We start from the raw sequence: 25858 nt of genomic DNA, 5'->3' as shown, positions 1-25858 counted from the left end.
TGATAGCTCAGTTTGTAAAGAATCCGCCTGCAACGCAGGACACCCCGGTTCCATTCCTGGGTCGGGAGGATCTGCTGGAGAAGGGATAGGCTACCCACTGCAGTATTCTTGGGCTTCCCTGGTGAATCAGCTGGTAAAGAATCCTCCTGCAATTCGGGAGAGGGAGACCTGAGTTCGATCCTTGGGTTGGGATGACCTCCTGGAGAAGGGAAAGGCTACCCACTCCAGTACCCTGGAGAATTCCACGTGTTGTATAGTCCATGGGGTCTCATAAAGTCAGACACAACTGAGCGACTTTCACTTTCAGGGTGGGCAGCTGCCAACATCCATTTAGAAAGGGTCAAAATGAGAACTGGGCGACAAGAGCAGAAGCTACTGAAGTAGCTGAGGATACACAGATGATGGTAGTGGTGTTAGAGCAGTCTGAGACGGCCAGTTTCAGAGGAATTGGATGTTTGATATGTAGTAAGAAAAGACAGCAATTAATATTTACCATCTGCCCAAATTTTCCTTCCTTCTTTTTTTGAAGCAAATGAAAAAGAGTGTATCTGAATTGGGCAGCTGGCCAGAGGGGAGAGAAATCTAGCAAGCAGGCACACCAGGGTGAGAACTGCAGTTCTCTGTTAAGTACTGGAGCAGAGATGATTATTACACCAAGGCCCATTCCATTCATTAAGCATTAACTGAGTGCCTACTGTGTACAAAGGCTGTACTAGAAAGAGGTCACAGAAGTTTGAAATAAGAGGAGAAGTTTGGACAACTTTATCCTTGAAGTCTCTTAAACAGCCCATACATATCAATTAATTAATTAAAGCACAATACCTTCATATATGTAAACGTTATGTGTGCAGTAATTAATACACAGGGAAAATTTAATTGCATATTTTAATTCATTAAACAGGTACAGTGAAAGGTTGAATTTGTTAAAATTAAATATGCTTATAAAGCAGTATTAGTACATGAATTAAGCTCCTGCGGCCAAATGCAGCGCTCAATGACTGAGTGCATATGTGGGACAGAAGGCCAAGGTAGGCATCCTGCTCATGAACTGAGCGTCTATCCTCCATAGAACGAAAGTTTCCAGGCAGCGAAGCCTCAGGATAAGCCAGCCGCCGCTGCGCCGCTCCTGCACCACGTGACTCACCGGGGGCGGGACGAAGGGCGGAGGCTGAGTGCGCTTCCCAGCGTGCCGCGCAGGGCGGAGCGAGGGGCGGGGCCTGCGGAGGAGGCGCGGAGGAGGCGCGGCCGCCACAGGACCCCTCGCTCGGCCCAGCTACCGGATCGGCGCTTCTCGCCTTCCACGGCCGGCCTGCTGCTCCGAGCCCGCGGCGGCGGCAGCGGCTGCAGCGGCGGGCGGCATGAGCGTGTGAGATGCGGCCGCGGGCAGCCCGGACGCGAGCAGCGGTCGCCGCGGTAGCGGAGAAGGCGGGCGCGGCCTCCTCAGCGCGGGGCGCGCAGTGCATGAGGGCGAGCACGCGGGCGCTGGGCAGCCACCGGCCACGACGTTTCCATAAACACTTGTTTAGGACTCGTTCGCCCCGCTGAGGCCCCGGCACACCCTTCATGGAGGCCCCGCCAGACCCCAGGCCCCACACCTCGGCTGCGGCGCCGCTTCGCGCCCCGGAGGTGGCGCGGCTCCGTGAGGAGCAGGAAAAGGTAACAGGCCGCGCTCCGTCCCGCGCTTATGCCAGTGGTCTCGGGAGGCCCGCTCCCCGGCGCGTCCTTGGCGCCCGGTTCCCCTTCCCCGTGGCTGGGGCCTTGACCCCCGGCCGACCCCCTGCTGCCCTCAGTGGGCCGCAGCCCTTTGGTCTGGGCCCAGGCCCCCCGGACCCGGAAAGAGGGAGAAGCGTAGCCTCTAGGCCTGGGAAGCGTGTTAGGAGAAACTTTTGTCACGTGCTTTTGTTGTCTTTTGTCTGGGACCCCTTCGACCTTCGAAGGGAGGGGAGGGTTGGGGGAAAAGAGATGTAATAGCCTGTTTACCTTCTGTATGAAAGTGGGTTTTAAATCTTAATGCGTACAGCGATGCGTGGGAATATTCTTGGTGAAGGACACGCGGTAAATGGAAGAGTTCATCTTATTTTTTAAGCCATTTCTCTAATCGTTGCTAAAATGTATACTTGTAGTGATAACGCTTCTTGTGCATTTCTAGGTTTAGTTTCGTATTTGTCAAAATTGAATGGTGTTCTGTTAAATTTTAACTTCAATTGTATAAATAAGTGAGTTTTAATCTACCAATAAAGAGGAGAGAAAGTTTTGTATTTCCTAATGGGATTGCATACGAAGTATACCAATTTAAGAAATACAGTATTATTTTAATCTGAGATTTTTACCCCCTCTGGGTTCCTTATCATTTGTTTCTCACCATCTCTAAAAGTTTGAGATTCTTACTTTGAAAGGCAGCATTTAATTTACTTAATGTCTTGTGATCTTATTGAGAGTATCATGGTTATAAAGGTTAGGAAGTGGTTCCAAACCTGTAAGCACTGGGAATCCCTAACTTTTCTATTGAGCATTTCTGTATAAAAATGACAACTTACATGGGTAACCAAATCTTTAGCTGAATGAGGGACTTTTCATAGAACCTAAAAAATCCTGGTTTACTTGGAAACAACCTGCTAGGATAAATTTTGGGAACCTTTGCTGCTATGTTCTGTTTGTTCTAAATTATTTGGTGCTTTGGATTTCCCTTTCCGAGAGCCCTTTTCCCTCTAATACCATATACAACGGGTGGGTTTTAAACTTGGCTTTTTTCAAATTGGGGGCTTAAAAATTCAGGTTCACTGACTGCATTTAAATTGTAAGACAGTGTTCTTCCCCCCCCCCCCCCCAAGAGAAAAAAAAAGACAAGACAGTCTTTCATGAAACCAATTTCTGGCAAAACTATTTACATTTTTTATTTTAGAAAATGTGAAACAGACCCTGGAAAGAGTTTTCCCATTGCCTTTCTGCTGAGGAATTAACTCTCCTTCATAGTATGATGTTTGCATACTGCTGACTTGATATGTTTTCTCCCATTTGGCGTGTTGAAAAGAGAAATCCTTGGTTTTATTCTGATGTTAGTGTGGCTTAAATACAAAGGATACGGTTTGGAGTGCCTTGAACAGCTTTCTGGTCTGGTATCCAGTTGCATTTGAAACCTCCCTTCTCATTTCCAGTCCTGTAGGAACCCGAATAGTAGTTTCAGTAGAAAGTTGAGTATGTTGCCAGATTACTTTTCTGTGCATTGTTAATGTTATTTTCTCCTCCCTGGTGACCCAGATGGTAGAGTCTGCCTGTATTGCAGGAGGTCAGGGTTCACTCCCTGGGTGGGAAAGATCCCCTGGAGAAGGAAATGACAACCCACTCCAGTATTCTTGCCTGGAAAATCCTATGGAAGGAGGAGCCTGGCGGGCTGCAGTCCATGGGGTTGCACAGAGTCGGAGATGACTGAGTGATGTAAATCAGTGTTATTTTGGCATATAAAACAAGCATGTGCTTGTCTGTCATGGGTGTGTAAGATCATTCTCAGTCCATGATAAAGCCTTCTGAGTAAATAGCAACAAATATTTTAACCAGTCTGCTTCAGTGGACAGGAGAGACCCATAAGGCCACAAGATTAGCCCATGAGGCCACAGTTAGTTAGCTATCCTTTAATTATAGTTCAGTGTGGGAAAACTTTATCTAGTAAATAGTTAAGAAATAAGTCATATTTTTGTGAGGGACTGTAGGCTTTAAAACCAACCTAGCAGCTGTAGGCGTACAGCGAACTCTAGTAGGAAGTGTTGGGACACTGAAGGAAAAAGAGGGGAAAAAGACATAGTAGTATAGCAGTATTACTTTATGTAAGTCTAATTAAGTGTGCTTTAGGACTTGCTTTTCCCTCCAAGGCCTCTGTGAGAGAATAAAATATGAAGAAAATGATTTGAATGACTCCCCTGCACCCCCAGTTTTGGTACCTAGCTAGTAGGCTCTTAATTGCAGAGGATAGAAATGAACTCTTTATATTCAGTAGATGCCTTTGATTCAGGCCATTATTTTCTCTGGGAATCTTGATTAACAGTGGCTGCTAGGTAAAGAGGCTTTCCTGATAGGTTAGTTGGTAAAGAATCCACCTGCAATGCAGGAAGTCTTGGTTCAATTCCTGGGTCAGGAAGATCTGCTGGAGAAGGGATAGGCAACCCACTCCAGTATTCCTGGGCTTCCCTTTTGACTCAGCTGGTAAAGACTCTGCCTGCATTGTGGGAGACCTGGGTTCGATCCCTGGGTTGGGAAGATCAAGCTTTTACCTGGGTATGTAAAGATGGTTTAAATGCTGCTCATAAATTTTTCGCTTTTTAATTCAAGTAAGGAATATAACATATTTTACCTTGGTTCCCCCTCTCTGTTTTTTCCTTGATTATCCTTTGGAGCACCGAGTAACAAGGAAAAAAAATTAGTAACGTACATAAGGGAAAAGACAAAGGAGAGGCAAGAATGATCCACAACTTCAGTGAATGACATCTGTAGTAAATGGATAGGCTCAAGTATTTGAATATTGTTGTCATTAATGGCATCAGTGCTGACATTTTCAAAAAATTTTTTTTGGTGAAAACTTCTGTTTGTTTTATTTTTAAGAATCTAGCAAAAAGACATGCACAGAAAGGTTTCCTGCAGATTTGTTTTAATAATGAAAAAAGTAAAAATTCAACATTAGAGGATTGGTATGAGGAGATTTTTATGCAGCTATTAAAAATTATAGAACAGTATGTGGTATGGTTAATTATGTTTATGTGTATTGGAATGGCCAAAAAGTTCTTTCAGGTATGAACTTTTTGGCCAATCCAACATATACATATTAACACTTTATATAGGTGAATGTACCACTACATGTTTTAAAAGCACACAGTTTCATTTCCTATTTTACCTAAAAGTGAGTGCATTGAATAGGATCTTTTTTTCAACAAAGGCTATGATGAAAACCTAATTAATTTTAATGAAAGCTGGGTTGTTGTATCTTTTAATTGCTAAATACTTTCTGGGCCTAACAAATGGTTCTTTGTTGGTTTGAACACCCGTTAAGCAGGTTTATTTCTTTTTCCGGAGTGGATCCTTGCAGTTTATTCAAATATCTATCCTAGATGGTTACCTTTTCTTTTTTCCTTGGAGATTTTATTTACTGTTAATTCTCTGTCAGAAGATACAGGGACAAGAGGGAACTTGGATCATTCCCCCCACCTCCCCTTTTTTCGTTTAACTAAATCAGTTTTTACCAATATCAGTAAAGTATTTGGTGGAAAAAAGTGGAATCTACTTAGGAGCCTCTCTGGACTAATCTGTTTGTTTCTAGGTATTTTTAAATTTCTTTTTGAGTTTTTCAGTGATCCATTGGTTATTTAGTAGCATGTTGTTCAGCCTCTATGCATTTGTATTTTTCTTCCTGTAATTGATTTCTAATCTCATAGTGTCAGGAAAGTGGTCAGAAAAGATTCTTGATGTGATTTTAATTTTCTGAGATTTACTGAGGCTTGAGTTGTAATAGCTCAGTTGGTAAAAAAATCCGGCTATAATGCGGGAGACCCAGGTTCGATTCCTGGGTGGGGAAGATCCGCTGGAGAAAGGATAGGCTACCCGCTCCAGTATTCTTGGGCTTCCCTGGTGGCTCAGCTGGTAAAGAATCCGCCCACAATGCGGGAGACCTGGGTTCGATCCCTGGGTTGGGAAGATCCCCTGGAGAAACAAAAGGCTACCCACTCCAGTATTCTGGCCTGGAGAATTCCATGGACTGTATAGTCTGTGGGGTTGCAAAGAGTTGGACACAACTGAGTGACTTTCACTTTGATGATTTTAATTTTCTGAGATTTATTGAGGCTTGATTTGTGACCCAGGATGCTGGAGAATGTTCTGTGTGCACTTAAGAAGAACGTGTATGCTCCTGCTTTCGGATGGAATGTCCTATACATATCAGTTAAATCTATCTGGTCTAGTGTGTTATTTAAGGCTTGTGTTTCCTTATTAATTTTTTTGTCTGGATGATCTATTCTTTGGTGTAAGGTGGACTGTTAAAGTCCCCCACTATTATTGTGTTACTGTTGATTTCCTGTTCTATGGTAGTTAGCATTTGCCCTGTGTATTGAGTGCATAAATATTTACAACTGTTATATTGTCTTATTGGATTAATCCCTTGATCATTATGTAGTGTCCTTTCTTATTTCTTGTGATTATCTTTGTTTTAAAGTCATTTTGTCTGATATGAGTATTGCTACTTCAGCTTTCTTTTGGTTTCCTTTTGCATGGAATATCTTTTTCCATCGCCTCACTTCAGTCTGTATGGGTCCGTGGGTTTAAAGTAGGTCTCTTGTAGACAGAGTGTATATGGATCTTGTTTTTGTACCCATTCAGCCAATCTGTGTCTTTTGGTTGGAGCATTTAATCCACTTATATTTAAAAGGTAATTATTGATTTGTATGTTCCTTTTCACATTTTCTTAATTGTTTTGGGTTTGTTTCTTTAGGTCTTTTTCTTCTCTTGTGTTTCCCACCTAGAGATAGTCCTTTAGCATTTGTTGTAAAGCTGTTTTGGTGGTGATGAATTCTCTTAGCTTTTGCGCCTCAAAGCTTTTGATTTCTCTCTTGAATGTGAATGAGATCCTTGCTGGGTAGGGTAATCTGCAGGTTTTCCCCTTTCATCACTTTAAATATATTTTGCCACTCACTTCTGGCCTGCAGAGTTCATGTTGAAAAATCAGCTGATAACCTTATGGGGATTCCCTTGTATGTTATTTGTTGCTTTTCCCTTTTGTTAGTTTGATTAAATGTGTCTTGATGTGTTTCTTCTTGGGCTAATACTGTATGGGATTCTCTGACCTTCCTGGACCTGGGTGACTGTTTCCTTTCTCATGTTAGGGAAATTTTCAACTATAATCTCTTCAAATATTTTTTAAGATCGTTTCTGTTTCTCTTCTTCTTCTGGAACCCCTATAACACAAATGTTGGTGCCCTTCATGTTGTCCCAGAGGTCTTTGAGACTGTTGTTATTTCTTTTCGGTCTCTTTATTCTGCTCCTTGGCAGCTGTTTCCAACATTCTGTTTTCCAAACTCACTGATCCATCCTTTTGCCTCAGTTATTCTGCTGTTGATTCCTTCTAGTGTATTTTTTCATTTTAGTTACTGTGTTGCTCATCACTGTTTGTTCTTTAGTTCTTCTGGGTCCTTGTTGAATATTTCTTGTATCTTCTCCATCCGTGAGTCCATTCTGTTTCTAAGATCTTCTTTACTAACATTACTCTGAATTCTTTTTCAGGTAGATTGCCTGTTTCTTCTTCACTTATTTGGTCTTGTGGGTTTTTGCCTTGCTCCGTTGCCTTCAGCGTGTTCTGTGCTGTCTGATTTTGTCTAACTTACTGTGTTAGGGCTTCCCTGGTGGCTCAGATGGTAAAACATCTGCCTGCAATGTGGGAGACCCGGGTTCGATCCCTGGGTCGGGAATATCCTCTGGAGAAGGAAATGGCAACCCATTCCAGTATTCTTGCTGGGGAATCTCATGGACAGGAGAGCCTGGAGGGCTGAGGTCCATGGGGTTGCAGAGAATTGAACGTGACTGAAGTGACTTAGCATGCAGGCACCAGAGCTTAGTACGACTTTAGGCAACCTGTCTGCTGATCCATGGGACCGTGTTCCTGTCTTGCTGGTAGTCTGGCGTAGAGTGTCCAGCAGTGGAGCCTACAGGCAGTTGGATGGAGCTGGGTGATGGCGGTCTCTGGGGGAGCTCACACTGATTAAGATTTCCTTGGGCCGGGGGTTTTCTGGTGGTCCAGTGTCTTGGACTCAGTGCCCTTCGCATGCCACTCATCAACGGCACTCTGCTTCTGTAGCGGCCTGCATTTCTCCTGGAAACTTTCCTGGTTGTGGTGCTCCTTACTCCAGTCCCTTCAGGCTTTCTCTTCACAGCCAGCAGCTGTCCCTTCTTTGGGTCCACTCTCCAAACCCCATTTCCCTGCACCCTGCCCGTGGCTGCACCAGAAGATACACGACTTAGGCCACGCTACAGGGCTGTGGCATGGACCATGCCTGCAGTTCTTACTCTGTCTTGGCTTCCCCAGGCCGGTTGCTGCGTTCTCCTTTGACCCCATAAAGGTGGTTCCTTTTGGCCCCAGCTGATATTCCCACCACAAACGGGCTTTTCTGAGTGCGTGAACTTCTCCTCACGCTAAGTTCTCTGCCAGGGGTGCAGTTCCTTCCCATTTCCTCTTTTCTTTATTTCCTATTTATTTTTCCAATTTTTATTCATTTGATTTTTTATTTTATGTTTTTAGTCTTTTTATTATCCTATGAGGCTGCATGGGATTTTTCTTATCCTTTTATGTGTGCTAGCGTTTAGCAGGTGCTCTGTGAGAATTGTGCCACATGTAAATGTATTCTTGATGTGCTTGTGAGGAGAGACGAATTCCGTGTCTTCCAGTTTTGCTATCTTGCCTCCTTCCCAGTTGTTGAAACTTGAGAAAGTTTATCTAGGGTACTATTAACCTGAAGACTCATAAGCTAAGTCTTATTTTACTTTTATATTTTCACCATCATCTGTGTCTGTTTGTGCTATCCAATATGATGGCCACTAACTACATGTGACTGTTAAATTTAAAATTCAAATAAAGTAGAATTAAAAAATTTTTTAAGTTACAAAGCTACATGTCAAGTGTTTAGTAGCCACATGTGGCTATTGGCTATTGCACTGGACAGTGTGGAGTTGGGAGATTTCCATCATAATAGAAAATTCTTTTGGATGATGCTGGTGAAGAAGGCTGCTCTTTTTTATTCATACTGTAATCTGTTTATTAATGGTGAAGTGTCTTTCTCTGTCACTTATCTTCTCTGTCCTGTTATGGACAGAAAACAAACATTTCTGAATTGTCTACTGTGTTTGAAAGTTAAACACCCTAAATGTGTTTCTGTTTGTTTTTTTTTAAAAAAAAAAAACAACCTTAAAAAAAAAAAATCCTAATACAGTATAGCAAAAAGTATCCCATTTAATGTATAGATTTGGTCATTGTTCCTTGTTTGGTTTCCTAATGTTTGTGAATTGAGTACTGTTAAAGAGTTATAGAAAATGAGTGCTTTCCCCCAAAGAACAAAAAGACAAAACCGAGTTATGTGGCAGGCACTGTCCTAGATACAGTGATACACAAGATTTCTTTTCTCCCTTCAAGGGGCTTACAAATTTGTTTGCAAACATTTTAACAGAAAGCTTAATGTAGTGTGATAATTGTTCTCCTTCTAATTCTTTGCTTTTCAACTTTCTATAAACTATTTTCTGCCTCTGTCTTTTCTTTGAAATTATTCTATTGAAAGTTTTTCACTTGCCAAACTCACTCAAGTATTTCACTTGCCTTTCTCAGATCTAGCCTTACTTGACCTCTGTGCTTTATTTGAAACTTTAATTGTCCCCTGGGAAACTTGAAATTCTCTGTACCATAGGAACTTTTGTGACTTTTCTTTTTTCTGGCTCTGCCTTTCTCTGTGCCTGCTTAGTCGCTCTAGTCTCTTCATCTAATGCTCATAGGTTGGTAATCCCTATACTTCTCATTATTGACAACTGTCTTCCCTCACTGCATGCCCTCGGATACTCCTATATGCCAGACCTCTTCCAGGCCTGTTAACTCTTGGGCAGCTTAACTTGGATGGCCCAGAAGCAGATCAGTCTCATTTACTAATATTAATTTATCATCTTCATCCCTAATGTTGGGACATAGGGACCATACTCCTCCTGATTCTGGGCAACAGTATTCAAACCAGAATCTTTTCAGCTTGCCCTGATCCATCTTCTGATTTACTAAGTCTTGTCAGTTCTTTCTTTTTTAAAAACTTACTTTACTTTTTGGATGCGTCTCACAGCTTGCATAATCTTAGTTCGCCATCAGAGATTGAAGCCAGGCCACTGTGGTGGAAGTGCCAAGTCCTAACCACTGGACCGCCAAGGAGTTCCCTGTCAGTTCTTTATATATGATCTATACCTTCTATCTTAAGACACCCACTAACTTGTCTTAATTAAACCCTTATTTGAAAAATAATATGTGAGATTTTTCTGTTAAATGTTAGTATGCTTTTTAATATTGTCAGTCTTTAGTTTTTAGCATTCTAATGTTACCTCATTGTGTTTTTATTTTTGTACTTCTAATTTGTGAACATGTATATCTCTAGTCTTTAAATTTTCTCATCTGTCACTTGGAGTTTTGTTTACTCATTTTGCCACTGATTTTCCACTTTTCACATTTGTTATTTTTCCTTTATTTCTTTCTTTTGTGTTATTAAAATATTCTATTTAAAACTATTTTAAACTAATACAAATAAATGGAAAAAAAACTTTTAGCTTTATAGTTAGATGGTTTCTATTTTCATTTTAGTTATTATCTTAGAAATTATAGTATCTCTTATTGCAGTCTGCCATAAATTAGGAAATTTTTCACAAAATCTTCTGAAATTTTGCCACTTAGGAAATTATTCTGAAACCTTTTGATGGCTTAATTTCATGAACCCTCCCTCATTTGTGCTATTGTCATATAGTTTACTTTTGCATGTTTTGAAAAATTCACCTCATCCCCCCAAATTAAGATTATTCTTGTTGATACTCTATTGTAATTTTCATTTAGTTCTGAGCTGGGAGAGGATTTTTTTCCCCCAACACTTGAAAGATGCCATTCCATTATCTTTTGACTTCTTTGATTTCTTTTAGTCTTCTATTAGTCTTACTGTTTCCTTCACTGAAAATTTTGGGTATATTCCCTCTGTCTGCTTTTGCACTTTCCATCTTTGGTTTTTAGGCATTTGATTATGATGTGTAGTTTTGATTTTCCTTATGTGTAGATTTGGTTGGCCTGCTTTGAATATGGAGTTTATTAAATCTGTAATTTGATGACTTGTCAGGTTAGAAAATTGTCTGCTCTTCTGGGTGCTGGTTTTATGTCACTGTCTTCACTTTTTGTACTCTGAATGTACACATTAGACATTTTCACTGTCTCATATATCTTAACTCTCATTTCTGTATTTCCTTGCTTCCTCTTGATCTATATGACTTTATGGATACCTTCTTCTGACCTCTATTCCTGTTCACTAATCTTGTTCTCACAGATCTAATCTACTGGTAAATTCTTTTACTAAATGCTTAATCTCAGTTATAGTATTTCTTTCTAGTATTTGTTTTGACATTTCTTTAATAAATTTGAGGCCTGTATTGACATCTTTAACCTTCCCTCTGTTTTCATGAATATATTAATCATAAAAGTGTGTCTTGTAACTACAATATGTAAATTAAATGAAGCTATGTTTCTGTTTATTTCTTCTCTTGATTTCTCATCTGCTGTTCCTGTTTTCATAGACTGCCTTGTAATTTTTGATTGGATGTCAGTGTAGTGAAAATATCATAGGCTACTGATGCTGTTACCATCCTTCAAAGAGGGATAAATTTTCTTTAAGCAGCCAGAGTACTAGTGGATCAACACAGCTCAGTTGAGAGTTAGTTTTGGATTTTATTAGGGCTGGCCTGTTTGATTTTTGCTCCTATTTCTAGCATGAAGTCATGGCTAGCTTCTAAGTCATGGCACTAATTCCATATAGAGTATGGTGTTTTGTTTCTGTGGCTGTGCATCATATTGGTTTGTAATTTTCTTTCCTTGATGTCCATGTCAGAATCATGCTGACCTCATAAAACAACTCTCATTTTTGTATATTCTGTAAAAAGACTGTGTCTTATTGGTATGATTCTACCTTAAATATCTGAACTAATTTTCCAGTGAGACTGTCTAGGCATTGTATTTTCCTTGTATGGATGTTTTAAAATTTAGAAATATCTGTAGGTTTGGTAGTGATGTCCTCTTTTAAATTTCTGTTATTTGCAATTCATATGTGTCTTTTTTCTTCTTGATATATCTTTCTAGGGATTTATTAGTCCTAATCTGTCTTTTTAAAGAACCAGTGTTTTACTTATTGATTTTCTTTTGTAAGTTTAATTTTCATTGGTTTGTGCTTTTATATTTTTCTTTTAAAAATTTCTCATTGGCTATAATTTTTTCCTAGCTTCTAGAGACGAAAGCTACTAGAGACACAAAAATCAGAGATTTTACTATTCTTTATATATTTTTTGAGTTTTAAAATTTTCTCTAATAATTACCTTAGGCACCCCACACATTTTGACTGTTATTTTCATCATTAATTAGTTAAAATATTTTCTAATTCTTACTGAGATGTATTGACCTGGGAATTACTTAGAAAATGTTCCTTAATTTCTAAACACTGAGTATTTTTTACTTTTCTATTGTTTATATCATATTTAATTCTGTTCTGATTAGAAACTTAAGACTTGCCTTATGGCCTGGTATATGATCTGTTTTTGGTTACTTTCCATTAGTTACTTAGAAAGAATATGAATTTTGAAGTTTTGAGTCCCATAGTTCAAGTTGATTGAATGTGGTGTACAGTTATTTGATATATTTGTTAATTTTGTTTGTTGGTTTTCTAGTTCTATCAGTTATGAAGAGATAAGGAGAATCTCCACTGTGGTTATAGATTTATCCTTTTCTCAGCCTTTGCTTTATACATTTTAAAGTTATATTATTTGGTGCATCAGGGGACATTTTTATCATTCTGAAGTATTTTCTCTCTAGTGATATTTCTTGCCTTCAGGTATTCTTTATTGACTACTGATATGGCTGCATTAGTATATAATATTTTGTTTCTTTTCATGATAAATTGTTTCATCTTTTAATTTTAGTCTGTGTACAAAGTGTTTAAGTATGTTCTTATAACAGCATTTAGTTGTGGTTTTATGAATTCAGTCTGGACATCTTTCTCTTTTGTGTAGGATGTTTAGTCATCCTAAACTAAATACATCAGTATTAATTGATGTATTTAGTTTCATTTTTATCACTTTTGTAGTTGATTTTTTTATATTTTACTTTAAAAGTTGTTGTAGAATATGTATAACAAAGTTTGTCATTTAAATCATTTTAAGTGTACATTTCAGTGGCATAAAATACATTCACGTTGTGGTTTTATCCCCACCACCATCCAGCTCAAGGACTTCTTTTGCCTTGCAAAACTGATACTGCCCATTAAACAATTACACTCTTATCCCTTTCCCCATCCCCTGCTAACTACCATTATCTGTCTCTATGAATTTAATTACTTTTGGTATCTCATATAAGTGGAATCATACAATGTGTGTCCATTTGTACTGGCTTATTTCACTTAGACTCATGCCTTCAAAGTTGATCCATATTACAGAACATGTCAGAATTTCCTTTTAAAGGCTGGATAATATTCCATTGTATGTATATTGTACATTTTGTTATTTATTTATCCGTCAGTGGACATGGGTTGGTTTCACTTTTTGGCTGCTGTGAACAAGTGTACAAATACCTGTTTTGTGTCTGTTTTCAGTTCCTTTGGGTAAATACCCAGAAGTGGAATTGCTGGATTATATGGTAATTCTGTGTTTCATTTTTGAGAAATCACCATTCTACTTTCCAGTGGCTGTTCTGTTTTACATTCCCATCAACAGTACACATGACTTGAAGCGTTCCAGTTTTTCTACATCCTTGCCAACACATCTTATTTTTAAAAAATTCTAGGGAGTGTAAGGGTCTTCCCAGGTGGCACTAGTGGTAAAGAGCCTGCCTGCCAGTACAGGCGATGTGAGAGACACGGTTTGATCCCTGGTTTTAGAAGATTCCCTAAAGGAGAGCATGGCAGCCCACTCCTGTATTCCTTGGAGAATCCCATGGACAGAGGAGCCTGACAGGCTACAGTCCATAGGGTCACAAAGACTGAAGTGACTTAGCACACACAGTAGGTGTGAAGTTTGTCTATTTGATCCACTTTTATGTTTTTTCCCTCTTTGTTTTTTATTTTTTGGTGCACCTTCCTTTGATTTAATCAGACATACCCTATTTTCTCCCCTCTGGTAACTCGTTCAAAATACATTCTTTTTTGCTGTGGTACCCTAGTACTCTTATTTTATGTAGATGTTGGCACTAAATGTTTTATATATTTATACTGTGCTTTTTTACTGGAGAAATTATTCTTAGAGATTGCAACATATATTCATTTATTCATCTCACTTTTTGCATTATTGCTTCCATTTATTTTAATTCTATGTGTTTAAATACCACAGTACAGTATTTAATTGTTCTGTGATCAATACTGATTATCCTTACCTTGACAAAATTACAGAATTACAGTTGCTTTTTAGTTCTTTCTGAATTTCTATTGCTCCAAATAGCCTCTTGTAGTAGTTCTTTTTGCCCCTGTAATATGTCTTTACTGAGATAGAACTGGCATACACCAATGTGTAAGTTTCAGGTGTACAGTGTGTGGTTTTGGTAGATTTATATGTTGCATGGTGATTACAACTTTAGCCTTAGCTAACTCCTCTGTCACATCATATAATTACCTGTAGTATTTCTTCCAGTAAAAATCTGCTGGTGCAGAATTTTTTGTGGGAAAATGTTTTTACTTTTCCTTCATATTGGAGGATCTGTTTGCTCCGTACATAATTTACAGATTTTCAGTTTTTTTTTTTTTACCAAAACTTTAAGATTTTTATCCCATTTTTCCGGTTTCTATCATTGTTTTCATTGAAGTTATCTCTAGTTTTAACTCTTGTTACTGCTCCTTTGAAGGTACTGTATCTCCTCCCTGCCCTTTCTCCCCCATGCTGATTATAAAATTTTCCCTTTTTCTGTGATTTTCATCAGTGGAACTATATTGTGCCTTCATATAATTTTTCTTTTTTAATTTCTCTTGCTTGAAATTCTTAGAGCTTCTTAAATCTGTTGGTTAATACCTTCCTCTTATATTTAGAAAATCTTGTAGAGGTTTGTTGTTCAGATCTGTTCTTTCTGTAGATCTTTACAATTATAGTGTTTCATCTGTCTCTTATTGGTCTTTTCTGTATTTTCCACTTTCTGTTTTTTAATCTCTGGGCTTTTATTATGGTATTTTTTTAATCGACATGTCATCTAGTTCAAAATTCTGACTTTTGTGTTAATCTCCTGTTAACACCATTTATTGAACTCATTTTAGATGTTTCAGTTAAATATTATCCTTTTGATTCTTTTCCTGTATAGATACTAATTGTTTAAGGAAATATGCCATCTTTTCATGTGTTTCCTCTATCTTTTCCACTGTTTTCTTGAATGTATTAATAATTATATTTTAATGTTTTAGTTGGTTAACTTGAATATGTAGATTGCTTATTTGGTTCTATTTTGTGTTTTTCTTCTTTTTGAGGTTTGCTCATATGGTCCTATTTCTTGGTAATGTAATTATTTTTAATTAAATGCTAGAAATGTAAATACTCCTGAAGTATTTACAATTAAATGTTAATTTAATTAATATTTTAGAGTCTTTAAAATTATGGTTACTCCTGAAGAGTATATCTTCCTCTGGAAAAGTTTCACCCTTTCTTCACTAGGTTGATAAAGTAGGAGTTGGGACACCTCAATTCAGGCAGGTACTGAATGGATGGAGTGCAGGTTGCGTTTTGTTTTTTGTAAAATATCAGCTGCCTTTGATTGTTTCTTGGCTTTCTTCTGAATGCGTAGTTTGTTCCCCAGACTCCTTCCCTTAGAGACTCCTGAACTCTTAAGTTCTGTTTCATGCATTCCCTGAGCTCTGCTCTTCAGACTTTCAGTTTTTTGGCCGTTTCAACTCATACATGCCATGAGAGGAGAAGACAGCCGTGTGCTTAAGATCTCTCGTGTCTCTGATTTTGTTACTACAGCCTTCTCAGACTGCTTTAAACTTCTGCTTAGGGCAAAGTATAATTCTCAGCCTCTTCACTGTGCTTTGAGTTGTCCAAGAAAATAGCATTAACTTAATTCTCCATAGTTATCTCCTGATTTTTAGTCCCTCTTGTTCCAACTGCTTGGGCAACTCTTAGGTGCCTTCTAAGAGATGATTTTGTGTTCATCTGGCTTTGCTAGTTTTCAGAGGAATTACTGGTTTGTTATAAGCTTTTTGTCCCAACTTGGAGGTTAGTTACATAGCTATTTGCTAGTGATTTAGTATTAATTTTGCTCTAGTCACTGCTAGTTAGTGTTTCTTTAAAATAAAAATGTACTTCTCTAATTGGTGCAAGGGCCTTTCAGTTTGACTTCTTTTTTACTTGTTAAGATATTTTCCCCATCATTCTATTATTTCTACTTCCCTGGTGGCTTGGATGGTCAAGAATCCACCTGCAGTGTGGGAGACCTGGGTTTGATCCTGGGTTGGGAAGATCCCCTGGAGGAGGAAATGACAACCCATCCAGCATTCTTGCCTGGGGAATTCCCCTGGATGGAGGAGCCTGGTGGGCTACAGTCCATGGGGTTGCAAAGAGTTGGACACGTCTGAGTGGCTAAGCACAGCTACTATTTCTGTTCTTTAATGAATTACTTGTTTTCTTGGAGATTCTCACAGGCATATTCTCAATTTAATCCAAGTAACTGGCTTACTTATGAAGTTTTCTTTTTTTTTCTTCATTTATTTTTATTAGTTGGAGGCTAATTACTTTACAATATTGTAGTGGTTTTTGTCATACATTGACATAAATCAGCCATGGATTTACATGTATTCGCCATCCCGCTCCCCCCTCCCTGAAGTTTTCTTAATCAATTATAAACCACCGAAATGCTTGAAGGAAAGTTTGGAAAGTACTATAAAAAGTTAGGGGAATTCGGGGATAGGATTATTTTGTGTATGTGAGTGTGTGTTTCACTTTCTTGTACATTTATGTCGTTACTTTGTAGGGGAACTTTGTTAGATTTAGCTTGTGCAAATCCCTAGGTGGTCACCTTTTCCAGTCCAGAATCTGTAATCACTCAGTCTCTCTTTGAGTCCAAATTAAATTTGATTGGCTCAATTTGTGTGGATCCTCTCCATTTACACTGGCTCCAGATGGAGAAATGGGGTCCTCTGCCTGTTGCAAATGAAAAGAGGGTGAGGTTTTATAGAAAGTAACATGTGGGAATGGAGAAGAAATGATTGATATCTCTAATAAAACAATAGACAGGCGAGCTGCAATTCAGGCAGTATTTCACATTGAGAAATACAGATCACCATTTCATATCTGCAATTCAGAAATCTTAAAAACTGAAACAAAGTTATTGCTAAGTTTCTGCCATATTCATTTGTTGATGAAACTGATTTGAGTGAGGTATTCTATTCCACTTTGAATATTCACGTTTCCCTGGAAATGTCACTATGTTTGATACAGGGTGGTGGTCTGCTACTGCAGGATATAACTTGACTAAATTATGAAAAGTTCTGAATTGAGAAACATCTTTCCCTGAGATTTTTGGCTAAGTAATTGTAGATCTGTACTCCTTTAAAAGGACTTGTTGCACACTTACTATATGGCACATGAACACATTGGTGAATAAAGGAGACCTGGCCCATATCTCATTGACCTTTTATCTAGTACAATTAGAGTTTCCTGAATTTTGGAAAAAACATTTAAGTGTTTTAACAGCAGCTTATAATTAGTGTTAACTTTTGATAGTTCTATTATTTTCACTTTTTAGCATATTTAAAAATAAATTTGTTTAAAGTTTTTATACAGAAACAGTTTATTATAGTTTATTACTGCTTATTGCTATTTCTGTTAGGAACCCATAGTCATTTCTTACCTTCTTTGCAGAGAGGCTTATTTAGAAGACTTTATTATTTTACCAGTTTTCTTTACGTGTACTTCTTATATACTTTGGTAATGGCATCTATACATCTATTAATTGACAGTATGTCCTTTAAGAAATTATTTTCAGCCATTTAAGTAGCTGCCAGATAATGGTGCATGTCCACTATCTATTGGATTTAGTCACCATGGATAATTTTTTTCCTTTTTGACTCAGTAGCTTTAAAACCCAAAATTATATGGTCTTTTTTGAAGACACAGTCTAGCAAGAGAAGCAAATCATGTAAATGTAGAAAGCTCTGATTAGTATAATCCTCAGATTGTTATTTTATGCATTAACCTGTACAGGGAGAATATGAAATTGCAGTGCAGTGAGAGAAGCTTTAGAAGTAAAGTGAAGCATTTTTGAGAGAAATATCATTTAAGATTTATGCAAACTTACCCTTTAGCCTTTCTATTCTAGTCTAGTTTTAATGTGGTGCTGTTCTTAACATGGAAAACTCATAGGTTGATGCCCCCTTGTGGTCTGTTAACCAAAGCAAATAGCACAAATGGAACTAAGTAATGGAGATCTTAATACATGTTAAGTCATTCATTCCTTTCTTTATAAAAATTTTTAAAAAGTGGCTTCTGAGGGAAAAAAGAGGAAAATATTCCTGTATTCTATATAGTTTACTGATTTTAAGACTTGCCAATTATTTTATAATTGAATGTGTATATATGTTAGCTGGACACCGACCTAAAGAAAAATAGGTTGTTGGGTAGACTATCATTGTCATCTTGGACATCTAACTTAATTAGTTGTAAGTGCCTTAAAAATACATAATAGGCTTGGTCCACCACCCTCTCCCCCCCAAACACACACACACACACACACACACACACACGCCACGTGTGTATGTGGGGCTTGGGAAATTTGTTGTTTATATTCATACTGAGTTGCTTGACTTGAGAGGGCCAGGAGTTGTATGAGGCATTGGAAGAAGTAAAAATTTTCATTAGTGAATTGGTCCAGTTAAGCTTATTTGCTTTTCCTAGCATTATTGGCAGGGTCTTGTCAGTGTGTGTGGGTGGGTTTGTGGAGGAAGTGAAGAAGCAGCAGCGTCAGTGTTTTAAGGAAGACTGCAGATGCAAAGCAGCGGCTTTTCCTTGTACCCAGTAAGATTTATGATGGTTGAGAACAGTCCAGTACAGTGACTGTGGGCTTTGAGATTAAATAGACCTGGCGTTAAAACAGATTTTATCTCTTACCAGTTCTCGGGCAGTTTGTAGTATCGAGGAAGTTACTCCATCTCTGAGCATAAGTTTCCTCTCTTTAAGAAGTGAAGACTCATCTTGTTGAACTGTTTCATCATATAAAGTCTTGGCATTTACCAGTGTTATGATTATTTCTTAGTTCAGTTCAGTCGTGTCTTAGTTCAGACTTAGTCGTGTCTGACTCTTTGCTACTGCAGCACGCCAGGCTTCCCTGTCCATCACCAGTTCCCGAAGCTTTCGCAAACTCATGTCCATTGAGTCGGTGAGGCCATCCAACCATCTCATCCTCTATCGTCCCTGTTTCCTCCTGGCTTCAGTCTTTCCCAGCATCAGGGTCTTTTCCAAGAAGTCAGTTCTTCACATCAGGTGGCCTAAGTATGGTAGCTTCAGCATCTGTCCTTCCAGTGAATAATCAGGACTGATTTCCTTTAGGATTGACTGGTTGGATCTCCTTGCAGTCCAAGGGACTTCTTAGGAAAAGGGCAATTTTGAGTTATAAAGAAAGCATTCCAAAAGATATATATATTTTTTTAACAATTGGGCTATTGGTAAACACTCTAATGGTAGATTGAATGTGTCTTAAAAAGTGGTATAGTGATGAAATGTTTTTTGTTGTTTCACAGTGTTTTTCAAAAGTTGATTTTAGAACCAGTCTCACTATCTTATAGTCAGTTTATTTAATAATTAATCTAGTCCTCTAGTCCATTTCAGAAGGAATAAGGTTAGTTGCCATTACTTTTAACAGAAAAAAAGAGACTGTAAAACCCCAGATGAATCATAAGATTTTCTCCTTTCCACAGATTTCCTTGGCAACTAAGTCATGAAAATTTACTAATATTTTCTTTTTGAATAAAAGGAGAAAACTAGAAAAATATCAGTATAAATACAGCTGCTTGGGTTCAAATGTTTGTTGGAATTAGGTGGGCTATAAATAATGTAAACGAAGATTTAACTGTAGACATATCATCAGAAGGCTACGGTATGTATTCATGCTTGTCTTTTTCATGTTTTCCTTTATTTTTTAAGTTTCCAAAACTAGCCTACATTTGGATAATGTCTAACTGAAGACTCTTGTTCTAACCCCTGTATGTAACCAGTAAATACTTTTAACGAAGAAAATATTTTGGCAGTGAAAATTTCTCTTGTTAATTGTGAAGTGGATTTTTGTTATTTTATCCTTTAATATGTGTTCTTGGGGGAAACTTATTTCTGGAAGGAAAAGGGATGGGGAAAAATAGCTCCAGCAAAATGGAGAGTTAAGATCATAAAGGGTGATGGCAAGAATACATGCCATTCTACCAGGAACTTGTTTTTTAAACATAAAAAGCATATGTGGCAAATTTACATATTTACTAATTAAAAAGGCTTCCTGGAAACATTAAGTAGACTTATCTTCTGTAACCTTTAACACTGTCACTAATGGATATTGCATAGAAAATTTCATCGAAGGTCCTTTAAATAATGTAAATGATTATGAATATGTAACTAGTTAATATGCAGCCACGAAAGGATTATCATGTAGAGGTTAATGAACATTCTGCTCTTATGGTTTGCAGGGCTTTTCTTTTTGTGCTTTTGGCTCACTTCATGCTTGGAAACACATGCATTGGGATTGGGAAGCATCCTGACTGTTTTTGGGTCTCTTCTTTTAATGGGGTTGTTAAATAAGAACTTTATAAAAAGGATTTCATGAAGATTTTTTCTTTTTCAATTTACATTTAATTCTGTTTGTCTATTTTATAATTACTGTCAAATCAGAAACAGTGAAATGGATTGATGTAGCTTTAGCCTGGTTCTTCCAGATGTAAAGTCAGTACTCTATTATATGTTATCACTGTTATTAAGTGTTGCTATGTGATTGATACTTATTGAGAGAGCTTTATTCTAAAACCGACTTTTTATGCTGAGTTAATGTGTAGTATGGTTGGATATCTGATTACAACATGTATTTTGGTACAGGATTGCTGCCTTAAAATGTCCTAAAGGAAGATATTTACTTCAGGAATTAAATATTATAATAGAGAAATTTAGTGACAGGCCAAAAAAAAAAAAAAAGACTTGTGATTTTTAGATGAAACATGGTGCTTATATAAGATACAATATTGGTATTTAGAACAGTGAGTGAGAACAGTGTTTCAAACTGTAACACTGCTGTCTTTTTCAGGTGGCATTATATTAAGCATAGTAATTTCATCCCTTAGTTTCTCTTCCTCTAAAATGGTGCTACAGTATTTGAAATCATTGTTTAAAATTTTGTTATCAGTGGGAAGTTTAAAAACATAATTAGTAATCTTTGAAAAGGGTTTTTTTTCTTTTTTTTAAAGTTGCTATTCACATGTTCTTTTTTCTCCCCTTACTGGTTAGTGTTCTTAATTTTTTGAGCATTTTAAGAATCTATTGAAATATCTCTAAGGAAAACAAGTTAAGTTTTATGTTTAATTTCGTTGTTTTAGTATTACAAGCATAGCTTAAACTGACTATGAAGTGCTTAAAATTTTATCATAATTCACCAGGGGAGCAAAATGGGCCGTTCAGAGCAGCTCTTTATCCCAAGTATTTCTTCTTGAGATGTAGTAGAAAAATATCACTGTACTCATTTTTAATGCATCAGAATAGAAATTACAGGTGAAAACATTTGAAGATATACTGACAAAATAAAATACTTTCACTACTGTCATTTTTTTTAAACTGATGAAATGTGGATGTTACATTGGTTTTTTGTTATTTATAACATTTGTGTATTCTGCAAAATATGTAACACTGAAAACAGGCCTGCAGATTGTACAAAATACTAGTTATCTTATATCATATGTCACCTAATAGTTATGAAGTGGGTTTTGTACCTAAGTATGAATCGGAAAGCTGTAATTTGTCCTGCAGTTATCAGCCTGCATTAGAGAGGTATGATAAAGTGTGCTGCTTAAAAACTAACATTCACATCTCTGTGCATTTGACAAATAAAAATGTATATTGAGATGCTTTTAAATCTGTAAAGCCACTACTGTAGTTTTCTGATACAATGATTTTGTAGCTTTGTGCATTGCCCTGTTTTTTCATGAGTAGTTATCTGTTTTCATGACAGGTGGTCACTAACTGCCAAGAGAAAATCCAGCATTGGTGAGTGAAAGATCATTTTATTACCTTTCTGAAATACTAATGGAGTCACTTATTTGTATTTTAAAAAAGTACAGTTTTTGCATCCTGTAATTGAATTCTTCTAGTAATCTCCATTTTGAATCCTTTTGGTACTAATTTATGTTTTCTTTAATTGTTTATTGAATTCTGTGTTCTCTGATTTCCGGAAGTTGCATCGCCATTTGTGTTTAATATTTTAATTGCTTTCTTTTTCCCTTCCTTCGTTTCTTTTTTTAAAGTTAGAATAATATTACTATTGTTATGAAGTTGAGACTGATGCATTTTTTAACCTGACTAATCAGCTTTATTTTGAGACTGTTTTTTTGTATATGTAGTAGAATAATAATTAGAATCAGTTGTTTTAAGATAGTGATGGAAATATGTACAGATACATTTTACCAAAGTTTGAAAAATCTAATTAATTGGCTGCATCTCAGAGCTTGCTTTAGAGACCACACTTTTTAGAATATAGAGAGAAAGAAAGCGTTATCTATTTTAATGTGCTAATCTATAGTTAATAGGACAGTGCTTGGTAAATAACACATTTCTTGTGTCTTCTGAGGAAAATGCTCAGTTAAATGGTGAATAAAATCTTATGAGTTGTCATGAGGTATAGCTGTTGATCTTACGGATATCAAATTACAATATATCCATGCTGTGTTTACGAAGATTTTACTGAGAGAACAACAGGAGCTGTCTTGATTATTGTCTGCAGGGTTATTGCAAAATCATGATAACTGCCCCTTTAGTGGTGAGATTAAACCTTTGGTTATACACCATCAAGCATATAATATTTTAAATTTATTTTAAGAGGCTTTTTCTTCATGCCTGAGAGATCTTCAAGGAAATAATTTATAGTTAGTGTATATCAAATGTTTTTTGGTTTAAATGCACATAGCCTGCAAGCAGTGGATAAGGGTAAAAATTGGTGCCATCTGTACACATCATCTTATTAAATTCTGACTTTTGACTTGCAGAAATAATCTAAAACTAAATAATATCCATTTTATAAATAAAAATTCAGAGACTTCATTAATTTTCAATAAATGGAGAGTTGTAGCTGCATCCACTGGTGGTTTAAGTCTGTCAGTATTTCCATAATGGACCATTTACTTTTCATTTTACATTCAGTCCAGGTTGAAACTTGAAATGCAAGTACTTGGTCAAAGAATTAATATTTTTCACCTGCTAATTTGGCAAAAGTGATCCATTTTACAGATAATTCCCAGGTGAAGTTTTACAGTGTGGACTTACATTGGTTTTGGTAAAGAATTCAGGACCTTAGTAAAAGGTTGATTCACTCAGAACAGATACTAATTTACACAGTGTGTGAATGACACCTTGCTTCTGGTTTGTGTTTTAAGATTCTTTCCCTTCTAGACTGAGAGTTCTTTAAGGCTAAGGGACATGTTTTCTTCCTTTTATTTATAGCACCTCCTACTGTGTTTTGCACGGTATAGGCACTTAATAAGTGTTTGAATAAATAAAGACCAAATATTTGATTATTTTATGTATAACGTTTTTACAAGTACCATATAGTTATGTACAGCATTTTTAAAAGTACTATATAGCATTACCCAAGCCTGATGCACATTGATAGACAGAAATGTGTCATTTACATCAGAGCAGATGCATATGAATCTCAGTCTCAGTTTCCAGATTTTCTGTAGTTCCAAACTACAGAGCTTAGCATATTTGCCTCCACATATCTTAAAGTAATATAGTACCTTATCTACATGTTAAACAATTAAAATAATTTTTCCAGTTAATTTGCATTTTTCTCTGAATTATTTTTAATATGGCTCAGGAAACAGACTTTTATGTTTGTTTTTAATGAGGATCTGATATTGCTGGAATCCAAATGGCCAGTGAATTCACCAATTTATTACATTAAAAAACTGAAACCAAGTGTCTCCATTCCTCTGAAAGCCAGGAAATTGCTATTTGGGAGTGCTGTGGAATTCTTGTGATGTTTTTATTATCTTAATTCCAGAAACAATGGTTGAGTTTCTGCCACATGCCAGCATTATCCTGTTCTTTGGAGTTGGAAGGCCCTGCTGTGGAGAGAGTCAGCAGTCCCCAGCCTTCTTGGCCCTGGGGATCCGTTTCGTGGGAGACAGTTCTTCCACGTACTAGGGGTAGGAGGGACAGGGGAGCCTGGTGGACTTCCATCTATGGGGTCGCACAGAGTCGGACACGACTGAAGTGACTTAGCAGCAGCAGCAGCAGGGGTAGGAGTCATCGTTTTGGGGTGATTCAGGTGCATTACATGTATTGTATACTTTATTATTATTACATTAGTTCCACCACAGTTCATCAAGCAGTAGATCCAGAGGTTAGGGACCCCTGGAGAAATTAATAGTTGGACACTAAACAGGGAAATCACAATAATTTTGTGCTAGTTGGTTAGAGATAGGAAGCAAAACAGAGATGAATTATTTTTAAGGGTGTCTCATGCACTGCTTTTAAAAGCATGTTGCTTTTCACTAACCTTTGGTGGTGTTATAGTCTAAAATACAATTCATGTAACTAAGTTTCCCTTCTTTATGAGTACATACCAATATAATAAGGAGGAGCAAAATATGTGATTTTTTTAAAGTGTTATCTTAGGCTAGTGATGTTTATGTTTGTTTGTACAGTTTTAAAAAATTCTTAAAGGGAAGAGTAATGAATTAGAATATTACCCCTCAAAAGATAATCCTATTTATTTTAAATGTAGGACACAAAATAAAAATATTTATAGAAAAGAAGGAGTAAAAATGGTCCAGAGCAATGAGATCTGCCCCCAGAAATCTCTTTGAGAAAATTAATTCAGATCCCAGAACTTTGGTTTACTTAAAGACATTTATAGTATTCGTTTAATTAATAACAGATAAACAGGAAATGTTTGAGCCTAATAGTTGAGAATTTGTGTAACATTTTTAGAGCTACTAGTGGTTTTCAATTTAGTGAAAATTTAAGAAAATTTTTAGGTACATCTTTTTTTCCATGTAATTCTTTCAGGAAATAAGGCATTGTAAAATCCATACACTATTTTCTCATTAAAATGTCAGTGTACTTCCTAGTGTTTGATTGATTTGGGGCTGATAACTCTGTAGATTATTTGTGATTTTTTATCCTTTTAATTCTTTCTTAAAGAGCATGGAGGGATTTGGAGGCACAGACCTATGTTGGAATTCTGTCATTTTCTAACATTGTCACCTTGGGTGAATTAAGATTCTTAAGTTTTCTTCTTGTAAAGTGATTAACTTGATGATCAAGTGTGAGATAATATCTATAGTCTATCCAGACTGGCCCTTAATAAATACAGTAACTCTGAAATCTTTTTTGAAAAGTTTTAAACTCATTATTAGATGAAGAAAGAAGGAAAAACCAAAAACCCTCCAAAGCTTTGTAAATATTCTTGAATATTTTGTGTTAACACCATTATCTTCTTTTATCATGATAGAGAGATGGTTTACTGAGTGGTATTGTTAAGCTTTTATTGTGTTCAAAAAAACTTTCATTATGAAGAGTTTCAAAGGGTGACAGAGTTGTGTACTGAACTCACATGTATCCATCACTCTGCTTCAATGATTATCAACTCATGGCTTCATCTGAACTGTTTGTTTCCTTTTAAAATAGTGTATCCTACCCTCTTCCCCCACCTCTTAACTCTTTTGGCATGAATCTGAAGCATATCATTCCATGTGGACATATTTTAGTATACATCTTAGAGACATAAAGGATTCCATATTAACTTTTTAAATTGTAAGTTAAAATATTTGAAATCACGACTCTACACCTGGACATCACCAGGTAGTCAATACTGAAACACATTGATTATATTCTTTTCAAAGCAAGATGGAGA

The 25858-nt window shown here is 36.9% G+C and overlaps 1 protein-coding gene across 2 annotated transcripts in view; it reads left to right on the top strand.

The window, feature by feature from the left end:
- Positions 1–1206: 1206 nt before the first annotated feature.
- Positions 1207–25858, top strand: part of URI1 (URI1 prefoldin like chaperone) — a 62991-nt gene continuing 38339 nt past the window's right edge. For both annotated transcript variants that reach the window (XM_020896906.2, XM_020896897.2), the window contains exons 1-2: positions 1207–1656; positions 21956–21990. In XM_020896906.2, the coding sequence (XP_020752565.2) occupies positions 1564–1656; positions 21956–21990 (128 nt within the window). In that variant the 5' untranslated portion in view covers positions 1207–1563. The remainder of the gene's footprint in view (positions 1657–21955; positions 21991–25858) is intronic.

The sequence above is a fragment of the Odocoileus virginianus genome, chromosome 20 (assembly GCF_023699985.2).
Source record: "Odocoileus virginianus isolate 20LAN1187 ecotype Illinois chromosome 20, Ovbor_1.2, whole genome shotgun sequence".
Taxonomy (NCBI): Eukaryota; Metazoa; Chordata; class Mammalia; order Artiodactyla; family Cervidae; genus Odocoileus; species Odocoileus virginianus.
Note: the sequence above shows the minus strand (reverse complement) of the source record. Positions and strands in the feature narration are given on the sequence as shown.